The sequence below is a fragment of the Xenopus tropicalis genome, chromosome 5, assembly GCF_000004195.4.
Source record: "Xenopus tropicalis strain Nigerian chromosome 5, UCB_Xtro_10.0, whole genome shotgun sequence".
NCBI classification, from domain to species: domain Eukaryota; kingdom Metazoa; phylum Chordata; class Amphibia; order Anura; family Pipidae; genus Xenopus; species Xenopus tropicalis.
In genome coordinates this window covers 51,166,924-51,192,806 of record NC_030681.2, presented here as the reverse complement: position 1 = coordinate 51,192,806, position 25,883 = coordinate 51,166,924, and the positions used below count along the sequence as shown (strand labels likewise).

The 25,883-nt window shown below is 38.3% G+C and overlaps 2 protein-coding genes across 3 annotated transcripts; one reads left to right on the top strand and one right to left on the bottom strand.

Moving 5' to 3' along the window:
- Positions 1–345: 345 nt before the first annotated feature.
- psen2 (presenilin 2) lies at positions 346–14,644 on the top strand. Of its 2 annotated transcripts, XM_012963058.3 has the most exons (11): positions 346–664; positions 786–949; positions 1,449–1,675; positions 5,297–5,438; positions 6,769–6,836; positions 7,378–7,598; positions 8,584–8,682; positions 9,600–9,677; positions 11,575–11,676; positions 11,952–12,070; positions 13,355–14,644. In XM_012963058.3, the coding sequence occupies exons 2-11, from the start codon at positions 806–808 to the stop codon at positions 13,508–13,510; spliced, it is 1,356 nt and encodes a 451-aa protein (XP_012818512.1). In that variant the 5' UTR covers positions 346–664; positions 786–805; the 3' UTR covers positions 13,511–14,644.
- A 2,789-nt stretch (positions 14,645–17,433) lies between these two features.
- dpy30 (dpy-30, histone methyltransferase complex regulatory subunit) lies at positions 17,434–23,487 on the bottom strand. Its single transcript, NM_001011017.1, is given in 5 exon segments — positions 17,434–17,748; positions 22,139–22,281; positions 23,037–23,084; positions 23,164–23,231; positions 23,334–23,487. Coding segments are annotated over 4 exon segments (300 nt in total). The 5' UTR covers positions 23,200–23,231; positions 23,334–23,487; the 3' UTR covers positions 17,434–17,675.
- Between the last annotated feature and the right edge of the window lie 2,396 nt (positions 23,488–25,883).

The window sequence follows — 25,883 nt, the reverse complement described above, 5'->3', positions numbered from 1 at the left end:
GCTTTATATGTTACTCTGTATGTCCAATGTATGTAACCCACTTATTGTACAGCGCTGTGGAATATGTTGGCGCTTTATAAATAAATGTTAATGTAATGTAATGTAAATTCTTAACAGTTCGAAAATAAAGGATAATCAGTAAACACTTTCAATGTGGATTCACTGTTCTGTGGAATAGGCCAGTATTTACAGACAATCTCATTTACCTTCCTAAAATGAGTGTCTAATGTAGTGACAATTGTGTTACTTTGGGGTTTGGTGTCAACAGATTTCTTTATAAGAGACTTCTACCTCCTTCATGGCTCTGCAAAAGTTAGGGACCGTCTGTAAATCTCTGGAAATTTGGAAACGTTGACGAAATTGAGAAGTAGACAATACCCTCTGATCTGAATCGAAATAGCAGGGCAGGGAACTAGAATGTTTGCTTTGGCTTTCAAAACAAAGTCAAGAACACTTTTGCCAACAAACATAGCTGTAAATACCGACAAGGGCCAGTAAGGATTGTAGAATTAACACCTTCAGGTTTCGAACGAGGTTTCGAAGTGACGTCACCGCAGGCCGAATTCCAACTAGAAACCAACAGAAAGCATCAGCTGATTGCCAGGCGTACGGAAGCCTTGGGGGACTATTTCAATATCACACGGAAGCCGGATTCTATTCTTTGGTAATGCTAGTTGTGCTGTGATTATTTTCTTCGTAATGTGCAGCAGTTTATCCTAAAAGTCGTGCCACGTAGTTACTTGTTAAAAATAGTAAGTTTGATAAATTAACTTCTGTGTCCCTAGATATAGCTACTATTCCGGATATGATAACATTCGCAAACAGCTCAGACAGCGAGGATGACGAATGCAATGAGAGAACGTCTTTGATCACATCTCAGAGTCCCCCTTTACCATCATACCAAGATGGGCTCCAAGCTTCAGGAGGGTCGGAATCTTCTGATCCCATGGTAATTGAGGCAGTACCTGGACAATGGTTATCTCTTCGACTTGTTTGCATGCTTCTTCAAACAACACAATATTGCACCAATGTGTTTTGTGATACTCATATGCTTTAGATATGTCTGTGCATCATTCAGCTTCTCAAAGCATAGCATTATTAGCAGTGAGGATATATTAGTTGAAGATGAATTACGTTTGAAATTAGAGGAACATGCCTATAGTAATATAGTAATAAAAATTCCCTGAGACTGTGTCCTAATTAGATCTGGTCTTTTTTTACCAGAGGCCAAGGGGTCAGATGTAGCCCAAAGAATCTGTTCCACAAACCTATGACAGTCAGCCCAATGGAAAGCATAAGTTACACAGCAATAAGGCAATAATATTGCCACAAAAAAAACCAAAAGGCTTGAGTCCATTATTACTTTTTTTGCAAGCTGATCACTACATTGTGTTTCTTTAAATTAACTTTAATATGTTTCTGTGTCTGATTTGTGGCCTTATACTCAGAAAACACAGACAGACACACAGGTTATTGAAGATGTGCCCAATGGCAGAACATCTGGTGCAGATGCATATAACAGTGATGCTGCAATGGAAAATGAGGAAGAAGAGCTGACTCTCAAATATGGCGCAAAACACGTTATCATGCTCTTTGTTCCAGTCACTCTGTGCATGGTGGTTGTTGTCGCTACAATAAAATCTGTTAGCTTCTACACAGAAAAAGATGGACAGCTGTAAGTATAATATATTGTCATATTATGCATATATTGAAACCTTCACTTTTTTGCTTTATATACATATATTATAGTTCACACGGGCCAATATATTTTCTACCACTTCTAGTGCAGCAGTGTCAAAAATGAGTTAAGCTACAAAAGTCTTTGGTGTGCTATCACACCACTTCAGAATCCTGGTGCCGACGCATGCATAGTAGAGTGAGAAAGCCAACTATTTTGTTCAGCCTATCACCCTACTGTGCATGGGCACCCTGCAAAAAGAAACAAGAAGCAAGAGGGTCTCTGGCTCTCTCTAATGTACACTGGAACGGTTCAGTTTTCTGCTAACAAGGGCACTGACCTGGGGTAAGTGCATACAATCACTGAGAAGGGTGCCTAACATTTGGCACCATCCAGTGATTGTACCTTTCCTACTCCTTTAAAGAAAATGAAGCTGAACATAGAAGTAGACTATATGCATATAAATGTGTGTGTGTGTTTGTATATATATATATATATACTGTATATACAGTGGCTTGCAAAAGTATTCGGCCCCCTTGAACTTTTCCACATTTTGTCACATTACAGCCACAAACATGAATCGATTTTATTGGAATTCCACGTGAAAGACCAATACAAAGTGGTGTACACGTGAGAAGTGGAACGAAAATCATACATGATTCCAAACATTTTTTACAAATAAATAACTGCAAAGTGGGGTAAATATTCAGCCTTTGAGTCAATACTTTGTAGAACCACCTTTTGCTGCAATTACAGCTGCCAGTCTTTTAGGGTATGTCTCTACCAGCTTTGCACATCTAGAGACTGAAATCCTTGCCCATTCTTCTTTGCAAAACAGCTCCAGCTCAGTCAGATTAGATGGACAGCATTTGTGAACGTTTTCAGATCTTGCCACAGATTCTCGATTGGATTTAGATCTGGACTTTGACTGGGCCATTCTAACACGTGGATATGTTTTGTTTTAAACCATTCCATTGTTGCCCTGGCTTTATGTTTAGGGTCGTTGCCCTGCTGGAAGGTGAACCTCTGCCCCAGTCTCAAGTCTTTTGCAGACTCCAAGAGGTTTTCTTCCAAGATTGCCCTGTATTTGGCTCCATCCATCTTCCCATCAACTCTGACCAGCTTCCCTGTCCCTGCTGAAGAGAAGCACCCCCAGAGCATGATGATGCCACCACCATATGTGACAGTGGGGATGGTGTGTTCAGAGTGAAGTGCAGTGTTAGTTTTCCGCCACACATAGCGTTTTGCATTTTGGCCAAAAAGTTCCATGTTGGTCTCATCTGACCAAAGACCTTCTTCCACATGTTTGCTGTGTCCCCCACATGGCTTGTGGCAAACTGCAAATGGGACTTCTTATGGTTTTCTGTTAACAATGGCTTTCTTCTTGCCACTCTTCCATAAAGGCCAACTTTGTGCAGTGCACGACTAATAGTTGTCCTATGGACAGATTCCCCCACCTGAGCTGTAGATCTCTGCAGCTCGTCCAGAGTCACCATGGGCCTCTTGGCTGCATTTCTGATCAGCGCTCTCCTTGTTCAGCCTGTGAGTTTAGGTGGACGGCCTTGTCTTGGTAGGTTTACAGTTGTGCCATACTCCTTCCATTTCTGAATGATCGCTTGAACAGTGCTCCGTGGGATGTTCAAGGCTTTGGAAATCTTTTTGTAGCCTAAGCCTGCTTTAAATTTCTCAATAACTTTATCCCTGACCTGTCTGGTGTGTTAGGCTGATGCCACACGCGGCGAAAAATCAGCCCTACGCCTGCTACTTGTGCCTGCACCCGAATGAATGGGATACGCTCGGGTGCAGGCACATGTAGCCGATATATGCACGAAAACGCGTGAGAATGCAAAGTTCAAGGGGGCCGAATACTTTGGCAAGCCACACAGGACTTATGCAAAATCACATCAAATTTATTTGGTGGAGACTGACATTTCAGCTAGCACTCTAGCCTTTCTATAAGTAACATTAGTGAGGACAAACAGTCTATTTACAGGTCTGTTGGCAGGAAAGCAATGGTGAATGACGTCATACAATGTCAGCACTTACACAAAAGTGAACTGAAAGCACAAAAATCAAAGTGGAACCAGTGTATCAGTGAAGTGACATATAACAGAGTGAATCCCCAATGTGTAAACAAAAGTAACAAAAAGTATCAACATGAAAAGACAAAATAAACTGGGTATGCATTATTTATAGTAAGCAGAAAATATAAACATTTGACTATAAATCAAAATATTGGGCAAATTAATGTGGAGAAGGCAGCAGTAGAAAGCAGGATAGATAACAGTAGAAAGCAGGATAGATGCCCCCCTAGCTGTGTGAGCATTACTTCATGGATAAAAAACATAAAGGTACCCAACACAGTCATTGGTAGTAAAGCAGGTAACTGAGTGTACATCAGCACTCAAATTCGTAAGGGAAGGAATCCCTCAAGGCAGGCTGGGGGAAGGAGAGGCTTACCCTTCTTATATATGTAAAGTTAGGTAAAACTATACAGTTATAATTTTTATGTATTTGTGTTTTTGATTCTTTATTTTTTCCATTTATCCTTTGTCTTTCTCTCTTAGGGTGTGTATTCTCTTTTCCTTGTCACACTGGTGATCTACTCTCTTAGGTGTAGCTCTCACTTTCTGCTCTTTTTCTTTCCTACATCGCTAACTTGGTAATATGTTTGGTTGCTTCATGTCCTCCCCTTAGCAACCCATGTTTAAAATCTTGAAAATTTTTTATCGGTAGCCCAACGTTTCGGTCACTACCTGTGACCCTTCTCGAGGGAAACAAACAAAAGACTGTCATAAGGGAAATAGTCCATATATGGCTTACTAAACTGGTTACATGGTCATCAAGCAATTTTTTAAGTGGGTGGCACATATAAGGGGATTTCCCGATAAGGGGCTCTTTCAGTAATTTAGATCTCCATCCCTTAAAGGTGGCCATACACGGTAAGATAAGATCCGTGAGGATGAGGTCCTCCTAGGGCCAAACAATCAAATTTAAACGGTGGGCACATAGGCCATCAGACTGAGGACCACATCAACAATTGATGCGGTCTCTTGATGGGAAAATCAAACCTGCCCGATTGAGATCTTGCCAATTTTAGGCCAGATATCAGTCAGGTAGGCCTGTCGGGGATGCACATACATGGGCACATAAACTGCTGGATCGGTTTGGAGGACCCTAATTGGCAACTGATATTGGCCTGTGTATGGCCACCTTTAGTCTGTTAAAAATCATTTAAACCCTTAATAAACCCAACAGGATTGTTTTATCTCCAATAAGGATTAATTATATCTTAACTAGGATTGAGTACATGGTAATGTTGTATTATTACAGATAAAAAAAAAAAAAATCAAATTTAAAAATTTGATTAAAATGGCGTCTGTGGGAGATGTCCTTCCTGTAAATTGGAGCTTTCTGGATAATGCATTTTAGCCTTCATTACAGAGTTTATTGTTTGCATATCCCTTTTCCATGTTTTGTGTGGAATGAAATATATTGAGCATATTTTACCAGCCTGATAAAATACAGACTGAGAATATATGGTTTAATAATTAAATAAAGTGGGACTTTTTTTGTGAAACCTATGTTACTGATTCAGCTTGTCTTTATACATTTTAGAATCTACACGCCATTTTCTGAAGATACCACATCAGTTGGCCAAAGACTCTTAAACTCTGTGCTTAATACTCTTATAATGATCAGTGTTATAATTGTGATGACCATTTTCCTTGTACTTCTTTATAAATATCGCTGTTACAAGGTGAGAAGGGAATTTTGTACATTTATTTTTATCTGTGATATTTTTTGTTATCAGTTTTCTTGCACATCTATGAAGGCCACCTTAAGACTTTATTAAAATGAATTATTGCACAATTGTTTGCTCTCCACAAGAAAATAAATAAAATGTGTCATATAATTCTTGAAGTTGTAAAATTTGACATGTTGGTCATTTGGTATCATATTTATTATGACCAAAGGTGTCAGAATTAGCATAAGTATAAATATATTTACATATTACTAATATCATGATTATTTAGTTCCAAGGTTTAGGTCCTCTCTCAGCCTAACACTAAAGCAGGGATCCCCAACCTTTTTTTACCCATGAGCCACATTCATATGTGAAAACAGTTCTGGAGCAACACAAGCATGAAAAATCTACCTGGGGTACCACATAAGGGCTGTGATTGGTTATTTGATTGACTGACAGCCTACAGAAGGCCCTGTTTGGCAGTACACATGTTTTTTATGCAACCAAAACTTTCCTCCAAGCCAGAAATTCAAAAATAAGCACATGCTTTGAGGCCACTGGGAGCAACATCGAAGGGTTTGGTGAGCTGCACTCGAGCCACTTGTTGGGGACCACTGCACTAAAGTCTATGAAGCACACTCTCCTTGCAACTTGTACTAAGACTTTGATACATTAGACCAGTGATCCCCAACCAGTGACTCGCAAGCAACATGTTGCTCACCAATCCCTTGGATGCTGCTCCTGGTTGGCCTTAAAGAAGGTGCTTATTTTTGTATTCCTGGCATGTTTTAATTAAAAACCAGGTGAAATGCCAAGCAGAGCCTCCTGTAGGCTGACAGTCAATATAGGGGCTACCAAATAGCCAATCACAGCCCTTACTTGGCATCCCCTAGGAACTTTTTTCATGCTTTTGTTGCCCTCCCCCCAACTTCTTTTAGATTTAAATGTGGATCATGAGTCAAACATACCCCCACATAATCTACAAGGTCAATACCAGCATTTCAAAGAGCTGATATTGTTGCTTGTTCACCTACACAGGTTGGAAAGGAGGCCTTCTGCTAGGATTTTTTTATCCAGTGTGAGTTTCAAAGCATAGCTATGCCCCCAGCATAAATGCTCTTAGTGCCATTTCACACAAGGCATTTTCGTTGCCTTCCCCCCCAATATCAGTATGTACTGACAGCCACATCATCCACATTTCAGTGCACACTTGGGGACCACTTGAATCTTTCCAGGTCAACTCTTTCTGTATGAATGTAAAGTGCTGTTTTTCTGTATTCTCTGCACAGGTTTTACTTTTTGGGTAATTGCAGTGTGTTAATTGTACACATTTTTCTTTCAGTTTATTCATGGTTGGCTGATTCTCTCATCTTTAATGCTGCTTTTTATGTTTACATATATATATCTTAGGTAAGTATATTTTGGAAATAAAATGTCTAATTTTCCACATCAAAGAGCTCATTTAAAATTCCCATAGTTATTTTTGCAGCAAACATTCCTTGGGTTAAGTAGCCTCAGTTCTCTTATTCACATTTCTGCCCACATTCCCCTGTGGTAGATCTATCATACATTCCACCGGAAAGAACGCAGGCCATTCTTTTCTGTAATCTCTGTGCCTCAGTGAGTACAGAGACACCCAAAAGGAGGTACTGCGTACCCCTGAAGTGGAATGCATAAAAGATCCACTGCAGGGGAACGCGCCTGTGTGTAAGAGCCCTTATAGAGTTGTGATGAAAAGTGACCCATGGTGCCAAATTTACACTTTAGGATATCTTAATAAATAAAACTGATTGAGAAGTGTAGGCTTTTTTTAAATGCCTTTCTTAAGCAAATTGTGCATTTAACTGTGACTGTATTTTAAATACAGTTCAGTCAGTATACCTCATCCTTGCATCTAGTGTTGAGAGTAAATGATATAATCAAGCCTTCTTTGTTTTGTCTTTCCATGCAGTGAAGTTTTCAAGACATACAACATAGCAATGGATTACCCAACCTTATTCATGGTTATATGGAATTTTGGGGCAGTAGGAATGATTTGTATTCATTGGAAGGGTCCCCTTCAGCTACAGCAAGCCTATCTAATCATGATAAGTGCACTTATGGCTCTTGTCTTTATTAAGTATCTGCCAGAATGGTCAGCATGGGTTATACTTGGAGCTATTTCTGTTTATGGTAAGTTTATCTCTAGTGGACATCCTCATCGTTGTTTACAACTCACGATACAATTATCATAGTATCAAATCTTCCTACTAGTGATGTAAAAACAAAGAAAAAATGTAGACTCCACTCTGTATTATGAAATGAGGAATTATTTACTTTTTCCAGTTTATTCTTCTGTTGCACACATGAAGGATCTTATTATTCAACTGAAGAACGTGTCTATAACGTGTCTATCACGTGTCTATCAGTGATAGACACGTGGATCACCGGCCTTTCACAATTTCCTTGTAATGTCCTTCAGTGTCATTGCTGAAGTCATTAATCTTTTTTGTTTTTTGAGCCCGTGGCATGTACTAGAGAACAGAGATAATGTGCACATGTAGCAGGATTACACTGCATTCCTGTAATTATAGTGGGGAGAAGCAAGTAAGATATTTTTAATTATTGATGGCCTTTCTTATGTAAGGCGATTAAAGTTTTATTTTCCTTTAAAGCACCCCACTGTTGCCCTTGCAGACTTACTCATAACCATGAAAGCAGATAAGTATAAAGGGAAGCAGAGCAGTTCATATTAGCTGATATACATGGTTGTCTCTTAGCACACACCCCAAATATTATCTGCAATATTACAGGCCTCATTTATGACCTGAAATTACAAATTTTATTTAACATATTTGCATTCTGGGGCTTTGATATACAATGTATAGGAAATGACTGTAACTAATTAAACAGAAGTGGCAGCATTAAGAGATTCAACCCACTCAACAAACCCAATTAATTTATGTAGTGAACAACATATAGGGGACCATCTTTAGTATTAATAATAAAATGCTGTTTATTATTTTTATAAAACTAGGTCACATATTGCTGGTGAAGTGTAGTGAAATCCTGCAACAACATGAAGCTGCAACAGTAGTAAACAAACTGAACTGAGACTGTAGCTGTACAGTGAGCTAATATGTTGTAAATGTTAAACATAGGGCTTCTTTTTTTCCAGATCTGCTAGCAGTGCTTTGCCCTAAAGGTCCTTTAAGGATGCTTGTAGAAACTGCACAAGAAAGAAATGAGCCAATATTTCCTGCGCTAATATACTCTTGTAAGTCTGCATGCTTTATCTCAGTGTGCGCCAACTTTTCTATGCTTATTTATATACTGCATGTTTGGAGACATAAAATAAATGTATTAAACTGATGATGACATACTAGAGACATTAGGTAGAAGTTATGAAACATAAATATTTTGGTTCCCAGGTCATGCAAAGTTAAATGGTTTGCTCTACAAACCGGCTGCAGAATGTTCCAGGAATTTTTAACATAGTCCTTAGTTGAACTGAGGGCCCTTCCCTCCAATAATAAATGTTGTGTTGCTTCAGTATGAACATGGTTACCTTCAAATAGGCACATCTTTTAATATCTTAGCTTGTGATAGTGGTAGTTGTTGCAGCAGCAACAATCTATATTATGTTTTTTTGCTGTTCTGGGCTTTCTTGTTCTATATTAGTATAAATATTTGTTCTAAAAGTGAATCTTGAGTTCCTTACAGGAGAGGGGGGGGGGGTCGAGGCAGGCCAGTTAAGGGGGATTTTTTTCAATAAACACTCTTTTTCTTTGCATTAAGTGTGTACAGTACCCTTCCTTTATATTTTATGTTTTACCTGCACACTGGGCATTTGGTTTTGTGAAGGGTGTGCTCCTATCTGTTCATTATATATATATAATATACATATCTGTATAGATATGTGTGTTTGCACAAAAACTTAATTGGGTGCTTGTTCAAACATGGATAAATATGAGCACACCTCCATGTAAAAAGTGTTAATTTACTCTCAGTCACTTTGCATTCCAACATTTCTATCCTTGTTGGGACCTTTTATCAAGGATATCCTTGATATAGGTTCCAACAAGGACTGAACTGTTGGAATGCACAGTGGTTGAGTACAAATACATATACATACATACATACATACATTTTGTGCAATTCTGATTGTATTTAAATGTAAATTATATTCAATAGCTGCTATGGTGTGGACAGTGGGAATGGCAGATTCTGCTACAGCAGATGGAAGAATGAATCAGCAAGTGCAGCGTACAGGTATATATATATGGTAATATTCATTACCCAATATTTGATATATTGATTGAATGTTTTGCATATCAGATTTGTTTCCCCATAGGAATTCTAATTAGAAAGAACCCAGCATGTACATTTAGGTAATTAAACCTTCCCTCTAACCTGGGTAACAAGGTTTTCAGGGTTGTGGCTTACATTATCCATTACTGTGCTGCCATTTTTGTTCATAACAAAGTAAGAGGTAAAGAAATACATGGTTATAACATTCAACCTGCTGTGATTCTGGGGACCTAATGTTTGTAAAATCATAAACACCAAAGTTTGAGGCCTCTAAAAACATTTAACTTTGTGCCTCCCGTAACTTCTGCTGTGCTACACTAAAGCGCACAAGCACCAGGATATATGACTATGAAGATTTTCATTCATTAAGGTCATGATATAGTGTTGGGTAATTTTCCCGCAGTCAGTTACACGTAAAACAACTTTCATTTAAGGTACTGGCGTCAAAATGCACACCTTGCAATTCTGTATGCAGTTATGGGATTCATTATCCGGAAACCAGTTATCCAGAAAGCTCTGAATTATGGGAAGGCCAACTCACATAGATTGTAATCAAATAATTCAAATTTTTAACTTGTATTTTATCCCAGCTAAGATATAATATAGTATGATATATTGGAGGCAGAACAACCCTATTGGGTTTATTTAATATTTACGGTAAATACATTTTCAGAGGACTTAAGGTATGGAAACCCAAATTACGAAAAGACCCCTTATCCCGAGCATTCTAGATAATAGGTCTGATACCTGTAGATGCTCTTGGTGCCACTAAGTCCTTCATGCCTTCTGTTCCGATTTGGGGGCAAAGGGAACACTGGAGCTACCACCTGGCCAGTGGGTGGTGGTACCTCCATTCATGCCCTGCATCAATAGGTGCAGCACACTTGTGCCTGAAGAATTGGGCACAGAGGGTTTTAGAAGACAGATGGTTTGAAAGAGGTGTGAAGTTTATGCCAAACTGGAACAATCATCCCTAAACAGGAGGGGCCTGTACTACCACTTGTCAGCAATGTAGAATGCCACTTTTGACATCCTTACCCCAGTGGCTTCACAACAATTCTCATTTACAGTTGTGTACATTAAAAAATAAACACCTCTCTCTATAAGAATCACGGTATCCTTGTAAGTTTAAGCTAACACCTATCTGAATAGTTAAGGTCACCAATATCCAAGCACATTGGTTTAACTGAAGTGTTTACGCGCCAGGGTATTCCCTGCCATTCAGTCTTTTAGATGAGGAGTGAAGCATTTTAAAGGGTACTCAGAAAGTCCAGTTGCTTTAGACTTATTTCTACTAAATACTGTACATCAGAATATAACTTTAGGCATATCAAGATAGGCTTAAGGCATTGAAATCCCAAGATCTGTAGCTAGAGGAAATGGTAAAAAAACACCTGAAAGGAAAAGTAACGCTAAAAAATTTAAATTTAAAAAAGTCAAAAATCTATTCTATCCAGCACACCATTTATTATTTTGAATGCTTTATTAGAAAATACCTGCTAAAACTTTGCTTCCGGTCATTTGAAATAGGGCAATACAGGGCAGAATCCACTATGCAATGACCAATTGATCGATCCTAGCCTTCTTTCTGTATAAGAAGGAGTAGGGCTAGGATCGATCGATCAATCCATTTATTTCTAAAAACATTACAGAGTCTAGAGCATTCTTCTAGCTGCTTGGTGTCTTTGTGTTTGTATCGATGTGTATGATGAAATAAATGCTAGAACTATTTGTTTTATAGGATTAAACTGTCTGACAAACTTTTGCCTGAGCCATTTATATAGGCTGCAATTTACAATACAGTACACTTAAAGAATACCTGCATATATGAACAAATTTTTGTGTTCTGTTACCTCAGAAAGAAATGCACCTAATCATACAAACAGCTCACAAGAGGATGCTGCCGAGACCAGCGTTCAAACACAGAGTAATGTGTCTTCCGAGGATCCAGATGAGGAAAGTAAGGCCACCAGATTTTTAGTGGGGGTGTTAAAGTCTTTTTAAAATATGTAAGATCAAAGGACAGGTCCACTTGTAGGAAACAAGGAAAGTCATGCCTGCCTAATTAGGGTAAAATGTAATACAGATATGGCATCTCTTATTCGGAAAACCAGTATGAAGAAACCTCAGAATTACAAGACGGCCATCTCCCATAGAGACCATTTTAAGCAAAGCAAATAATTACATTTAAGAAAATTGTTTAGCTTTTGACATGCATTATTGTTTTTTGTGTAGGGGGAGTGAAACTTGGTCTTGGAGACTTCATATTCTACAGTGTACTAGTTGGAAAAGCAGCCGCAACTGCTAGTGGAGACTGGAATACCACATTGGCTTGTTTTGTGGCCATTTTAATAGTAAGTAAAATTACAGTATTAAACTGCTTTGGGGGATTATTTATCAATGTTCATTTTTTTGTGATTTGATTTTTTTTTGCACCTATGATCATGAATTTGAATTATGGCCTAAAAAAATGTGTTCTTAAAAAACAAATTAGAGAAAAAAATGCAAAAACTCTAATGTTACAAGTTTGGCATCTGAAAGCATGCTAGGTCATGTAGAAGTCAATAGCAGTTGTCCTAGGCAAAATTCCAACTATTTAGTAAATTTGAGTTTTTTCTATTTTTTTTCCAACTTTGCAACCGAATAAAAAGGGAAGGGAAAATTATGGACTTAAGGTTTTTGATTTTTTTTATGTTTTATGAAATCATATTTCTCTTAATTTGGATTTTTTAATAAATAAGGTAATGTTCACGATTTAAAAATTTTTAAGTTATTTCAAGCAGCAAAAAACTGAATCGATATTAAAATTACACAAATATACATTTTGTTCACCTGAATCGGTATATGTGGCCAAATCCAAAAGTTGTGGAATCAGCCCATCCCTATTAATCGTAAGGGCACTGACACACTAGGAGATTAGTTGGCATTTATTCATAGACTTATGATTAAGTGCTGGGTAAGCATGAAACGCGTTAGGCTTTGTATACGGGGTGTAAGTAGCTTTTAATGGATTGTACTAAATAAAACATTTTTTAACATAAGCTTTTGTGCAGGATTAGATATTTAATGGTACTTTGAAAAGTAGCCACTGAGTGTATGTTTCCGCACCGGCAATTTGCATTTTAGCCGGTGGGATTGAAATTAGAGACATTTTGTCATCCCGAGGTAGCCACGATTTAGCATAGCCATAGGTGTGCCCTCATACCCAGTGAGACCCTAGGTACCCATGGAGGTTCCCTTGTAGTTCCAGTCATTTCACCTGAACAACTTCTGGGACATTTTCTTGCCTATTATTGTTTTTGTTTAAACTCAAAAAGTTTAAACAAAAAAAGCTTCCAACCCACATGTCGCTGTTGTGCTTTGGCCATTCAAGTGAGGTCATTAAGGTCCTGTGTATGACAGTAATTCATTCGCTAAAAGGGCAAAGCACATCAGACCTTAAAATGTGAACAGGAGAAGTTGTTTGATTACAGCAGAATTGTGACCAAATTCTTTGGGTGCATCACAGAGCTGCTCATTGAATCTGTTTAAAATTGGCTGTTCATTTTTTAGTTTGCTTTTAAATAAAATAGTTAATTGAAACTCTGTCTAAAGAGAATGCAATAACATCTAACCTTAATTTGTGTTTATATTAACAGGGTTTATGTCTGACGCTGTTGTTGCTGGCAGTTTTCAAGAAGGCCCTCCCTGCCCTACCGATTTCTATCACCTTTGGTTTAATCTTCTACTTTTCTACAGATAATATAGTACGGCCTTTCATGGACACTCTTGCATCCCACCAAATGTACATTTAGGAAAAATATGTTGTCCCTTCGGGAGTGTTTTGTAATGCTGTGAATTGGTGTAGAAATGCAAATTATGTAAATATATACATAAGATAGGGAATGTCCAAACTCTTGGACTTGGCTGCTGTTGTATGAAAACTCCCATTATTCCTCAAAAACCGGAGGGGGTTGTTAGTTGTACAGCTGAAAGGTCATAGGTTTGATATTCTTGCTTTAAGCACCTAGTATTATACAGTTTTTAAGAAGTCAGTATACTAGAAATCCAAAGTATCTGTAGTTCTTTCTAAACAGATAACCTTAACTGCACAGGTCAGGTGACAAGAAGTTCTAAACATGCTTGTTCACTCGGTAGCAAAAGAAAACTCCTCAGTAATGATACAGTGTTTTTAATATGAAAAGCTGTCCGTCACAAAGAATAGGTGGCAAAGCTTCCTTTTTAGAATGAACAGTATGAGACTAAAGCCCAGGGTATACTTTGATGGTGATGCAGCAAATAACACACTGCTCTTATGTAGTTACAAGCAACATCTGTGTGATCATCAGGATCTTGGGGCCTTTGGTTATATTCCATATATGCATAACATTGTAATTATTTTGCTTAACATTTGTGATTTAAAATTTTCTTATGCTCTCTACCTAAATAATCCCATAATTCTCCGTCAGGTGGCGGCAAGGCACATTCTATGTATTGCCATTTCTGCTGCAGGTGTCTTCCTTCCTGAGAATAATTACAAGAACCTAAATAGATGAAGTCCTCTTAACTTTGTAGTGTATTTAGCCACCAGCAGGTTTCACCAGCCATAACTATATGGTTGTATGACAACTATGTATGTCTTTGGATATGATATTTACATTAAAAAAAAAAAGTCTTTTTACCCATTTTTACTATCTGGAAGAATCAATTTATTCTGTTTTATCAAGCCTATAAATAATTTAGTTATCTTATGTAACCTTTTTGTTTAAATAAAATCCAAATGCTATAATTGTATCTATTTCAATATAAACAGATGTTTTTAAACAAACTAACCTTGTAAATAGATAATCTTCTGCTCAGTGTACAAGATCTGATATCTATATATCATAGATTTATAAATGTGTATTTTGTACATATAATTATATTAAAAAAATTGTTTGTACATTAAAGCTAAAATGGAAACATGGGTTTCTGTTTTCGGTCTTCAAGTGCTCACAACAGTTTTTCGTCCGCACCTTCAGCCAGCAAACTTAGTGTTTGGTGCAAGTCAAACGATGGCCACATCCATCCTGCCATCCAATACTCGTTTTACATACAGCACCACCAGGATCATCTCTTTTAAAAAGCCTTTTGAATGAATGTTCTGACCCGGACACTAGCAACGTTTCAGACCACCATAGGTCTTTTTTCAAGCTTGAAAAAAGACCAATGGTGGTCTGAAATTTTGCTAGTGCCCAGGTCAGAACATTCATTCATTACCAGTGATGTTGCCCAGTCTTCAAGTGCTAGCATCCTGATGCATCTCTTATATGTTTACTTGGTTGGAAGTTAGTAGCATTAGACTGCCCTACTGATACACGTAATGATCCTGGGTGTTTTGTCACTGTGATTAATAGCTGAGTGTGTAGATGACCAGAACACTTGTGCCCGTTGCTATTAATGACAGTTATTAGTAGACATGTCAGGGGTGGGTGCTCAAAACCATGATATTCAGTGTTTTTTAAATGGCAATAGATGTTGGACCTGTAAATACTGTTCAAATAAGGTGGGGAGTGATTCCTAATGTGTTGTCACCTCTCTGTAAATTATGATATCCTAAAGATTTGGGGGCACCCAGCAAAGGTTGAAAGGAAGATCAGAATTTTAAGATAGAAATAGGGATTGACAAAATATATATTGTATATATAGAATAGACATTTCACAATATAATGCTGATTAGTAAATAATACAGATTGTTTATATGTGGCAGCTCTAAATTATAATTTAATAATCAACATTGGAGCATCATCTCATATGACAGGCAAAACTAATTTTCTGTTTGCATCATGCCCTAAGATTTACCCCTAAGCTGGATAGGGAGCTGCACAAAATAAAAAAATGTTTTCAATATAGTTAGGCAAAAATGTAATCTATAATCCATAAATAGTGGCCAGAACTCTACTTCCTCCTTTATGTATGTATGTATGTATAACTTTATTTATAAAGCGCTACTTATGTACGCAGTGCTGTACAGTAGAGTCGGCCAGGAACGTACGGAGACACATGAGAAGAGATGTAGTGAGGAGCAGACGAATGGAGGGCTTTGAAGGTTAAGAGAAGGAGTTTGTAGGATATTCTTTGTTTAATTGGAAGCCACGATAAGGACTTTAGCAGGGGAAGGGCCTGAATTCTCCTGGATGAGAGGAGAATTCTGGCAGCAGTATTTAATATAGACTGTAGGGGGGAAAGATGGGAGTTAGGGAGGCCGATTAGTAGCAGGTTACAGTAGTCAAGTCGGGATAAGATGAGAGCATGCATGAGCAACCTAGCTGTTGCAGTAGAGAGAAAGGGACGGATTTTGGCAATATAGCTCTCTAAGCTGTTACCAGTCAGTAACCAATTGGTGACTTGAGGGGATCATATGAGACATAACTTTGATTAGTTTGCATTTTAATCTGACCTGCATGCTCACAAACTAACTGAACAGTTATGTCTTATGTGGGCCCACCTAAAGTCACTAAGAGATTACAGAGCTGAAAGCAGGAAGTAGAGTTCTGGCCATTATGTTAGATATTTGTCCACTCCAGCCTTAACAGATAAAACGTTTGCCTAACTAACTATATTACAAATATTTTTTATTTTGCAGTCTATCAATTTGACCAAGTTTCATTTTTACACTGAACTGTTCCTTTAAGCTATTATCTACTTTATTCTGCAATTGTGCTATTACACTAACAACAACCAATCCAAAGCTATTAGCCAAACACAAAATTAAATATCTATCAAATATTAAAGTTACTCATAGTAGGACTCTCAATTTCTCAAAATCAATTAACCAAGTAGGATACTGTTTTCCCAGCTGACATACTATACTAAGGCAGTTCTAGGCTTGCCTAGACTAGGATATGGCTCTTTACCTTATCTCAGAAAGCCCCTTTAACATTTTATTGCATAAATATTACCAGGGGTGGCAAAATAGAAGACTAAATTCTAATTTTTAAATCAGAATTTCGGGTCTTCTAGTGAAGAGATCGCTTTTGTACTTTGATTCTGCCCACCCACACCCCTGATCTGTCTGAAAATCCAGCAGCCTTTTGCCAAACCTTGTCCTTTTTGAGTCGGTCCCGCCTAAACAGAAAGTATGCACAGATACCCTGATGGATATCGCTTATGATTGCATCACGTTTTCACATTTTGTTGAATGCTGTCCAGTTTGTAGTATAAAAATACTATTCTCTGCAGCTTCATATTCACTTTAGTTTGCTATAGATATGTGTCAGGTAAACAGAAGTGGCAATCTGATGTGAGCATTTCGCAGAGAGGAGCCCAGTGAATTACATATTCTAGAAGTTAAGCGTAAAACTAATAGTCGTCTCTGGCACTGCTAACTGGAAACTTGACAATGTATGCGTAAGGCTCAAAAGAGCACAATGGACAAGATTTGAGTCTAGCTGCTTTTTGTGAAGTGGTTCAGCAGTTCCAGTGAGCACTGTTACATTTACTGTTTTTTAAATTCAAAGCCAAAGTAATGTCATTTGATACCCAAATCCCAACATTTTGGGAGGATAAAATGCTTTCCCTTTCCTCACGTGACAAATAGGAAAGTTGATCGCCCATAAACAACAAGTACTCTGAAATCTAGTTTTCCTGTGTAAATTACCCCAGTATAATATATCTATATAATTATACACAGTAGAACCCCAATTTTACAGTGTAAAACTTTCCAGCTACAAGGCCAAACAGTAATCAGGAAATTGAGAAGATTTGCAGTCACATTTTTATTTAAAAAAACAAACAAAACAGAAATCTGGTCAAAAACAATAAATTTGCAAGAAATTAACCCCTTCCCTTTGTCTTGCTTTTCACCCCAATGTGACAGTCTAAATGGAATTTTCACTTTTGCTGGAAACACGAATTGGTAAATTTAAGTTACTGTGGACGAAATGCAATCTCTTTAATAATCAATATTTATGTAAAATGCAGGAGGCTGATGTATCCATTCTAGCTTCTTTCCTCAAACTGTGTCTTGTTCTTTAAGAGATAAGCTGCAAGGTATTCTATTGGGTTTGGTGGTCTGTGAGGGAAAAAAAATATACAGTTTATAAGTAAAACTTAATTTGTCTTTTAAGCAAAGCCAATAAAGTTATAATATGAAATATGTATTTACAAATTATCTTCATGATTCAGTTTAAAACATGATGCATCACAATTGCACCAATCAAGATATTTACATTAAACAAAAAAAAAAAGTTGGGGCACTGCATAAAATGTAATAAAATGTGAATGGGATGATTTGCTCTATATTTAATTGCAAATAGTAGAAAGACAATATATCATATGTAGAAACTGAGAAATGCTGATTTCTGAATTTTAAATTTGAAGCCAGAAACAAGGGCATGTTTCCCACTGTGATGCATTACCTTTTCTTTTAACAACACTAAGGGGCACATTTACAAAAGCGCGAACGCTCCGAGCGTATTTTCGACGATTTTTTCGGGCGTCCGCACGACTTTTTCGCACGGCGCACGACTTTTTCGGACGTTTGCAAGAAAAAATCGGAAAGGTTTTATCGCTGTTTACAATTGTTCGGTACGAAAATTTCGTGACTTTCGGATCGCCAATACGATATTATCGTGACTAATACGATTTTTTTGTAAGCATTTTCGTGATATTTGCGATCTTACGAAATTTTTGTTTCCAATATGATTTTTTCCCATTTGTGATTCAGATTCGTGGATTAGTAAATGTGCCCCTTAGTAAACATTTGGGAACTGAGGAGGCCAACTGCTGTAGTTTTGCGAGTAAAATGTTGCCCCATTCTTGCCTAATACAGGATTTCAGCTGCTCAACAGTTCAGAATGTCCTTTATAATATTAAGTATATTAATAGTAAAAAGATGCAGGTTGAGGGTGTGGCCCCATTGAGTTATAATAACAATATGGTTACAGCGGATACAGAAAAGGCAGATGTGCTTAACCAGTTCTTTTCTTCTGTGTAGAGGAGCCAGTGGGCCAAGTCCCACCTAATAGCTGCACTGTTGCCTCAGCTCCATCTACACAGTGGTTGGCACAGGATATGGTGCTTAAAGGGTTACACACGATAAATGTAAACAAGGCACCTGGGCCAGATGGAATACACCCTCGGGTACTGAGAGAGCTAGGGGCAGAATTGCAGTGGCCCTGGTTTCTGATATTCTCAGACTCTCTTTCATCAGGTATGGTACCTAGGGATTGGAAGAAGGCGAATGTCATTCCCACATTTAAAAAGGGAGTAAGATCTCAGCCTGGCAATTATAGGCCTGTAAGTTTGACATCCGTGGTGGGCAAGTTATTTGAAGGCTTGTTAAGGGATCACATTCAAAATTATGTAGTGGAGAATGGCATTATGAGCAGTAATCAGCATGGCTTTATGAAGGACAGGTCATGTCAGACCAATTTAATTGCTTTTTATGATGAGGTAAGTAAGAAGCTGGACAGTGGGGATGCAGTAGATATAATTTGATAGCATTTGATACCGTTCCCCACAAACGACTGCTTTCTAAGCTAAGGTCTATTGGTCTTAGTGAAGTCGTTTGCACATGGATAGAAAACTGGCTACAGGATCGGGTACAGAGGGTGGTTGTTAATGGTACATTCTCTACTTGGAATAAGGTTCTCAATTGGGTCCCTCAGGGTTCTGTACTGGGTCCACTTTTGTTTAATTTGTTCATAAATGACTTAGGGGAGGGTATTATAAGCAATGTATCAGTGTTTGCAGATGACACAAAACTCTGCAGACCAGTCAATTCTATCCAGGATGTGACATCCCTGCAGCAGGATCTTGACCAACTGGCAATCTGGGCAGCTAAGTGGCAGATGAGATTTAATGTGCATAAATGTAAGGTCATGCACCTGGGATGTAAAAATATGCAAGCCCCGTATACCCTTAATGGGACTGCACTAGGCAAATCCCTAATGGAGAAGGACCTTGGAGTCCTTGTAGATAATAAACTTGGCTGTAGCAAGCAATGCCAGGCAGCAGCTGCAAGGGCAAACAAGGTTTTAAGCTGTATTAAAAGGGGTATATATTCACGGGAGGAGGGGGTTATTCTTCCCCTTTACAGAGCGCTGGTAAGGCCCCACCTAGAATATGCTGTTCAGTTTTGGTCTCCAGTGCTCAACCGGGACATTGAGTTAGAGAGGGTCCAGAGAAGGGCAACTAAGCTGGTAAAGGGTATGGAAAGTCTCAGTTATGAAGAAAGACTGGCCAAGTTGGGTCTGTTTACACTGGAGAAGAGGCGCTTAAGAGGTGACATGATAACTATGTATAAATATATAAAGGGATTATATAAATAACCTTTCTAATGTTTTATTTACCAGTAGGTCCTTCCAACGGACACGAGGGCACCCACTCCGTTTAGAAGAAGGGAGGTTCCATTTAAACATTCGGAAAGGATTTTTTACAGTGAGAGCTGTGAAGTTCTGGAATTCCCTCCCCGAATCAGTTGTACTGGCTGATACATTATATAACTTTAAGAAGGGGCTGGATGGATTCTTAGCAAGTGAGGGAATACAGGGTTATGGGAGATAGCTCTTAGTACAAGTTGATCCAGGGACTGGTCCGATTGCCATCTTGGAGTCAGGAAGGAATTTTTTCCCCTCTGCGGCAAATTAGAGAGGCTTCAGATGGGGTTTTTTGCCTTCCTCTGGATCAACTAGTAGTTAGGCAGGTTATATATAGGCATTATGGTTGAACTTGATGGACGTATGTCTTTTTTCAACCCAACTTACTATGTTACTATGTTATTGTATTTTTCGTTTCATAATGGCAAAATGTTTAACAGGTGACAGGCCCAGACTGCAGGCAAGTAGCACCTGGACACACTTACTACAGAGCCATGCTGGTGTATACATGCAATACGCAGCAGTGTGCCATGGTCTTGCTGAAAGAAGTATGGCCTTCCAGCAGCGTATGTTGATCCAAAACCAGTATGTGTCATTTAGCATTAATGGTGCCTTCCCAGATTTGCAAGCTACCCCTGACATGTGCCCTTATGCACCCCCATACCATTACAGATGCTGGCTTTTGTATTGTGCGATAATAAGCCAGGTGGCCCTTCTCCTTTTTAGCCCAGAGAACGTGACATCAATGATTTCCAAAAAGATTTTAAAATCTGATTTGTCAGACCATAGCACAGTTTTCCACTTCACCTCAGACCATATTAAAACTTGGTGCCAGAGAAGGCGCTGGTATTTTTTGGATCATGTTTATATATGGCTTCTTCTTTGCATGTTAGAGTTTTACCTTGAATTTGTGGATGCAGCAACAAACTCTTTTCACAGACAAAGGTTTTTTAAAGGTTTCCCAGAACCCATGCGGTGTTTAAATATTAAATGAATATTTAAATGATTTGCAAATCATCCCATTTTTTAATTTACATTTTACACTGACTTTTGGAAATGGGGTTGTAAATGTTTTTTTATCATTATGAAATACATAGTGTAATGCTTCCCTGAACACATCAAAATCAACATCAAATGAGGCCATCTTTAGTAAAGCCATTGCTACAGGTCTCCACAGATCACTGAAAATTGCAAACAAACGTCAACAAAAGAGATTCTGTTTTTAATAAATCATTTCTACATGGATGCATGTAACTGGCTTCTTTGCTTTACAATAAAACAGTGGTGGCTACAGAATAGAAGTGACCCAGAAGAGCATACATTTAACAAAACAGTGACCTCTGCTTATGTTAAAAAGTTTATATTTCCCTGCTAGACAGCACGAGAAAGAATGAACAGCAAAAAAACAACCAAAAGACGTAACATTTACATAAGAGATGCTTAATGAAACACTACAAGTAACAGCAACAAACACAAGAATTGCTTCCCACTACCAAACGAGAAGAGCAGGCATGGACACGAGTGTCACACAAAATGCTAAGGTGCCTAGCTAACACTGTTGCTTACAGATTCCAATACCAATAGTGATTTGCAGTGGTTCTTCATGTTTTCACAAGTCAAATCACAAGTAGCACCTGTTGGTTTTTCCCAATTCTCAGCAATAGAAATTAAAAAGGCATTTAAAAAAAAAAATCTCCTTGGAAAGATTAAAAAAATAAAACAGATCTCTCAATTTTAAAAGCTCTATTTTCACTATTTAGTAAATACCCTGCTAAAGATTTGAAACAAACACTAAGAGAGAACTGTAGAAGGGGGAGGCAAATTCTGTCCTCACACATAAATATTACCCCAGTGTGCAAAAGCCTTGACTGGCAATTTGTGGGCTTTTAATGTAATCTGTTGCCCAGATCAGTCTGACCTTCACTTTCCTCCCACAAAAAATACACTGTGCCCATCAGAAGTGCAACATGAATACTTTCACACAGTTCAATGTGAGTTTGCATCCTGTTCTCTGCCTTGGCTCCACTATAAAATCAGACATTTTAAAAACACAATTCACCATCCTTTATGTAAAAACCTTACCTTTCCTTTGCAAGCACTGAAAGGCCTTGTAAAAGTATAGGAACTACTGTTTGGTCAAGATATGCTCTTGTAGGTAAGCCCTGCAGATCAACTTTCTGTTTGGAGATTTTTTCCGTGCTGGTCTTCTCATTTTCCACTATTCGCTGAGAAGAAAAAAAACAGATATATTAAACCATACTCCTTTGCTAGTGTGTTGCCTCATTTGTACTTCATATAAAAAGATACAGATTCTGACTATTTAAGAAAAATCTAAAACACTAGATTACACGAAGTGTAAAGGTGGCCATACACGCACCGATAATATCGTACGAAACCTCGTTTCGTAAGATATTCAGTGCGTGTATGGTATGTCGGCGAGTCGACCGATATCGCAGGAAGCTGCTGATATCGGCCGACTCGCTGATCGGACCAGTTTGAAAAGTTTGATCGGGCGCTATAGAAGGCGCCTGACCAAAATCTCCCTTCAGCGCTGAATCGGCAGAAGGAGGTAGAAATCCTATAGTTTCTACCTCCTTACCTGCCGATTCAGCCCTGAATGGTGTAGGGCGGATCTGACGATGTTTTGTGCGACCGATGGTCGCACAAAACATCGTCAGATCGCCACGTGTATGGCCAGCTTAAATCCTCCTTTACATACCTACATTAAATGTAATTAGCAGAGCTGCCATAATCATCCTGTATATGCTGAAGATTTAAGTACAAAGCTCTAGTGAACCAGTGACCGATGAAAAAGATTTACAGAATGTTAGCACCTTATAAAGGACAATCTCAGAGCCAAAGACCAGTCTGAGCTCCATTAACACTTTGGATGCTGTACTGAGGAGCACAACACCGTGCATCACCAGTAACCCCGTTTCAATCCCCAGAGTAATTAAGAGCAACACAAATGATTATGTACCTCGACATTCTCTGAGAGCCCATATTCGGAATGAGGGTTTTCAGAAACCTGAAGAGAAAATAAAAATGTCAGAAAAAAAAGCCTCAATATGCCTCTCAGTATGTTCAAAGTCTCCGTCCCCTGGTACCTGTGTTTGCCCCTCCATGCTTTGCTCTGTATCCATGGTAACACTGATTTAAAACAGGAAGCGTTCGCCTAAAAAATAAAGAGAAAGACACCGGTAAATAAGAGCAGTTGCCGGTGATTTATATCAGCAGACTTCCCAAACACAGCCTAAAGTCCCGTATCGCAACTTACACCTCCCGCAAACTGTTTACTGCAGGTTCCTAGCCTCCTCTCTTACAGAATATCCCAACGCCACAAGTCTCATCACGCGAGACTATACGTAACGCAGTGACGCATCACGTAGCCGCCTTGTGGGCGTGGCCACGCGTGTCTAACAGCGGAAGTTGCTAACAAAGCCATTGAGAATGTATTATGTTTGTTTACACCTAAACAGAAAAGTCGACTTTAGCGTTCAGCCACTTGCTTTCAGCCACTTGCGCTCCCAGTTTTCTTATAAGTCATTTATATTTGTTGCGACTTCTACCAGGGAACTGAAAGAATACATTTTAATGTTTGAAAACGCTACCTGCTGATATCAGAATACTTACCAAGTTTAACAGAAAATGATAGCGTTTTTGTGCAGTCTAGGGCAAATTGACATTTTGGTTTTTAGTTTTTTTTTTTTAAATTCTATGTTTACTAGGTATTATGGAAGTTACAATAATATTCTAACACACAGATCTGCCATTATGGAGACATAAACATCCTAAAACTCTTAACGCTTATATAATATGATAGTCACAGGAAATGGCTTCTTTTCAATATTTAGTGAACATATATTAATATTTAGGTTAACCAAAAAGACATGAAAGGTAAAAACTCAGTAAGCTTTATCAGAAAGGTCTATGTAAATACAGCCATAAGCACTCACAGAAACGCTGAACTGACTCCACTGAATGTGGATCTGAGCCAATCAGCAGGAAGCGTACTCATAGGGGCACATTTACTAATCCACGAATCCGAATCCCGAATGCGAAAAAAATCGCATTGGAAACGAAAATTTTGCGACTTCTTTGTCGCCGTCGCGTTTTTTTTCATATTTTGTGCAATTTTTTAGTCGCCGGCACAACGTAATCGTATTTTGCGTGACTTTTTCGTCGCCGTTGCGATTTTTTCGTATTGAGCAATTGTAAACGGCGGAAAAAAAAATCCGATTTTTTCGCAACAGCGATGAAAAAGTCGTGGAAAATATATAATAAAGTCGTAACGGCGACGAAAAAATTGCGGGACATATGAAAAAGTCGCGACGGCAACAGCAAAGTCGCAAAAATACCGATCATTACGAAAAAACACGTTTGGACGCTTTCGGTCCGTTCGTGCATTAGTAAATCTGCCCCATAGTCTTACTAACTGAGCATGTTAACTAGGTCTGGGTGTCTGTGCAGGAGTGAGGCATTATGGGAACTTTCTTTACACAGCTCAGCGTTTTTTCTTCCTGTTTGGCTTCTGATCTTCTGAACGGGAGAAATATGGGGAGACTTAAGGGCACTATTGAGACAACTGAAGGTATGCCTGCAGCTTGAGATTAACTCTTTACTAGCCTTTCCTTCTCCTTTAAGTTCGGTTAAACAAAAGAAAATAACAGGTGGTTGAAAAACAAGGGATTCTGTCACGGGAAAACGTTCTATTAAAAAATAGACCAGTTGTCATGCCTTCCTCTCAAACAAAAAAAGAAACCTGGGGAAAAAGGGGAAATGCAATACTGTGGGAAATACTCCACTGAGAGTCTCAATGGGCACCTTGATGAATACGGAACTGTAACAAAATGTAGCCCTACATGTAGAACCCGGATCCCACAGCGATGATAATGGAGACACCTTCCCTGTTTTGTTTGGTTTTGGTTTGACCATCTGAAATACTCCCCTCTCTACCCTCCCCTACCTATTTTTTTCTTACCCCAAGAAGACACACAAAAAATAGACTTGGGTAGTATAACTTATTAGTTTATTGATGCAATTATATACAATTTTATGTATCTATGGTAACATTATTCTGTTACATGACATTCTCAATAAAAAAAAAAGTTGAAGCTCCCCCCTTCAAAAATAAATAGATCAGTTAACTCCATAGCACTACTCCATAAGAATTTTGCTTTGAAATTCATTTTTTAAAACAAACAGATTTTATTTATAATTAATTTTGAAATTTGACATGGGGCTAGACATATTAATTTCCCAGGTAGCAAGATAACAGCATCCTGACACCTGTATTGCTAAAAATGCTCCCATGCCTCACCCAGTGGTAGATATGAGAATAGCACTTATTGGTAAAAATCCAAGTTCAGCTCACCCAAGTCATGACTCATCCAGTTACACATCCAGTAGGAGAAACAACAGCTTCTCTGAAAGCAGTTTTATTGTGTAGTGCTGGCACCTTTTGCAAGCTCAGAATCAGGCAAAATGATCCAAGATGGCTGCCTATTATACATTTGTTGGCTTAAGAATAACATTTTAAATGGTAGAATGGATTATTTGCAATGTAAACTGTAATAAAAATCATGACGGAATCATTTTAACAGATACAAAGGAACCCTTTTAGGGCACCTCTCCTTTGTGATTGGACTTTAAAACATAACTTTTATTTATAAAAATGAGTGTCTTAAAAATCAAGCCCTAGAAATGAGATATTATTGTGTTAGTATGTTAAAAACATATTTGGTATTTATATAGCTTTTTATAGAGTGTGGGGAATTTTTTATATGGAATAAGCCACTGCTGTCCAACTACTGTGGTCCAAGGGACA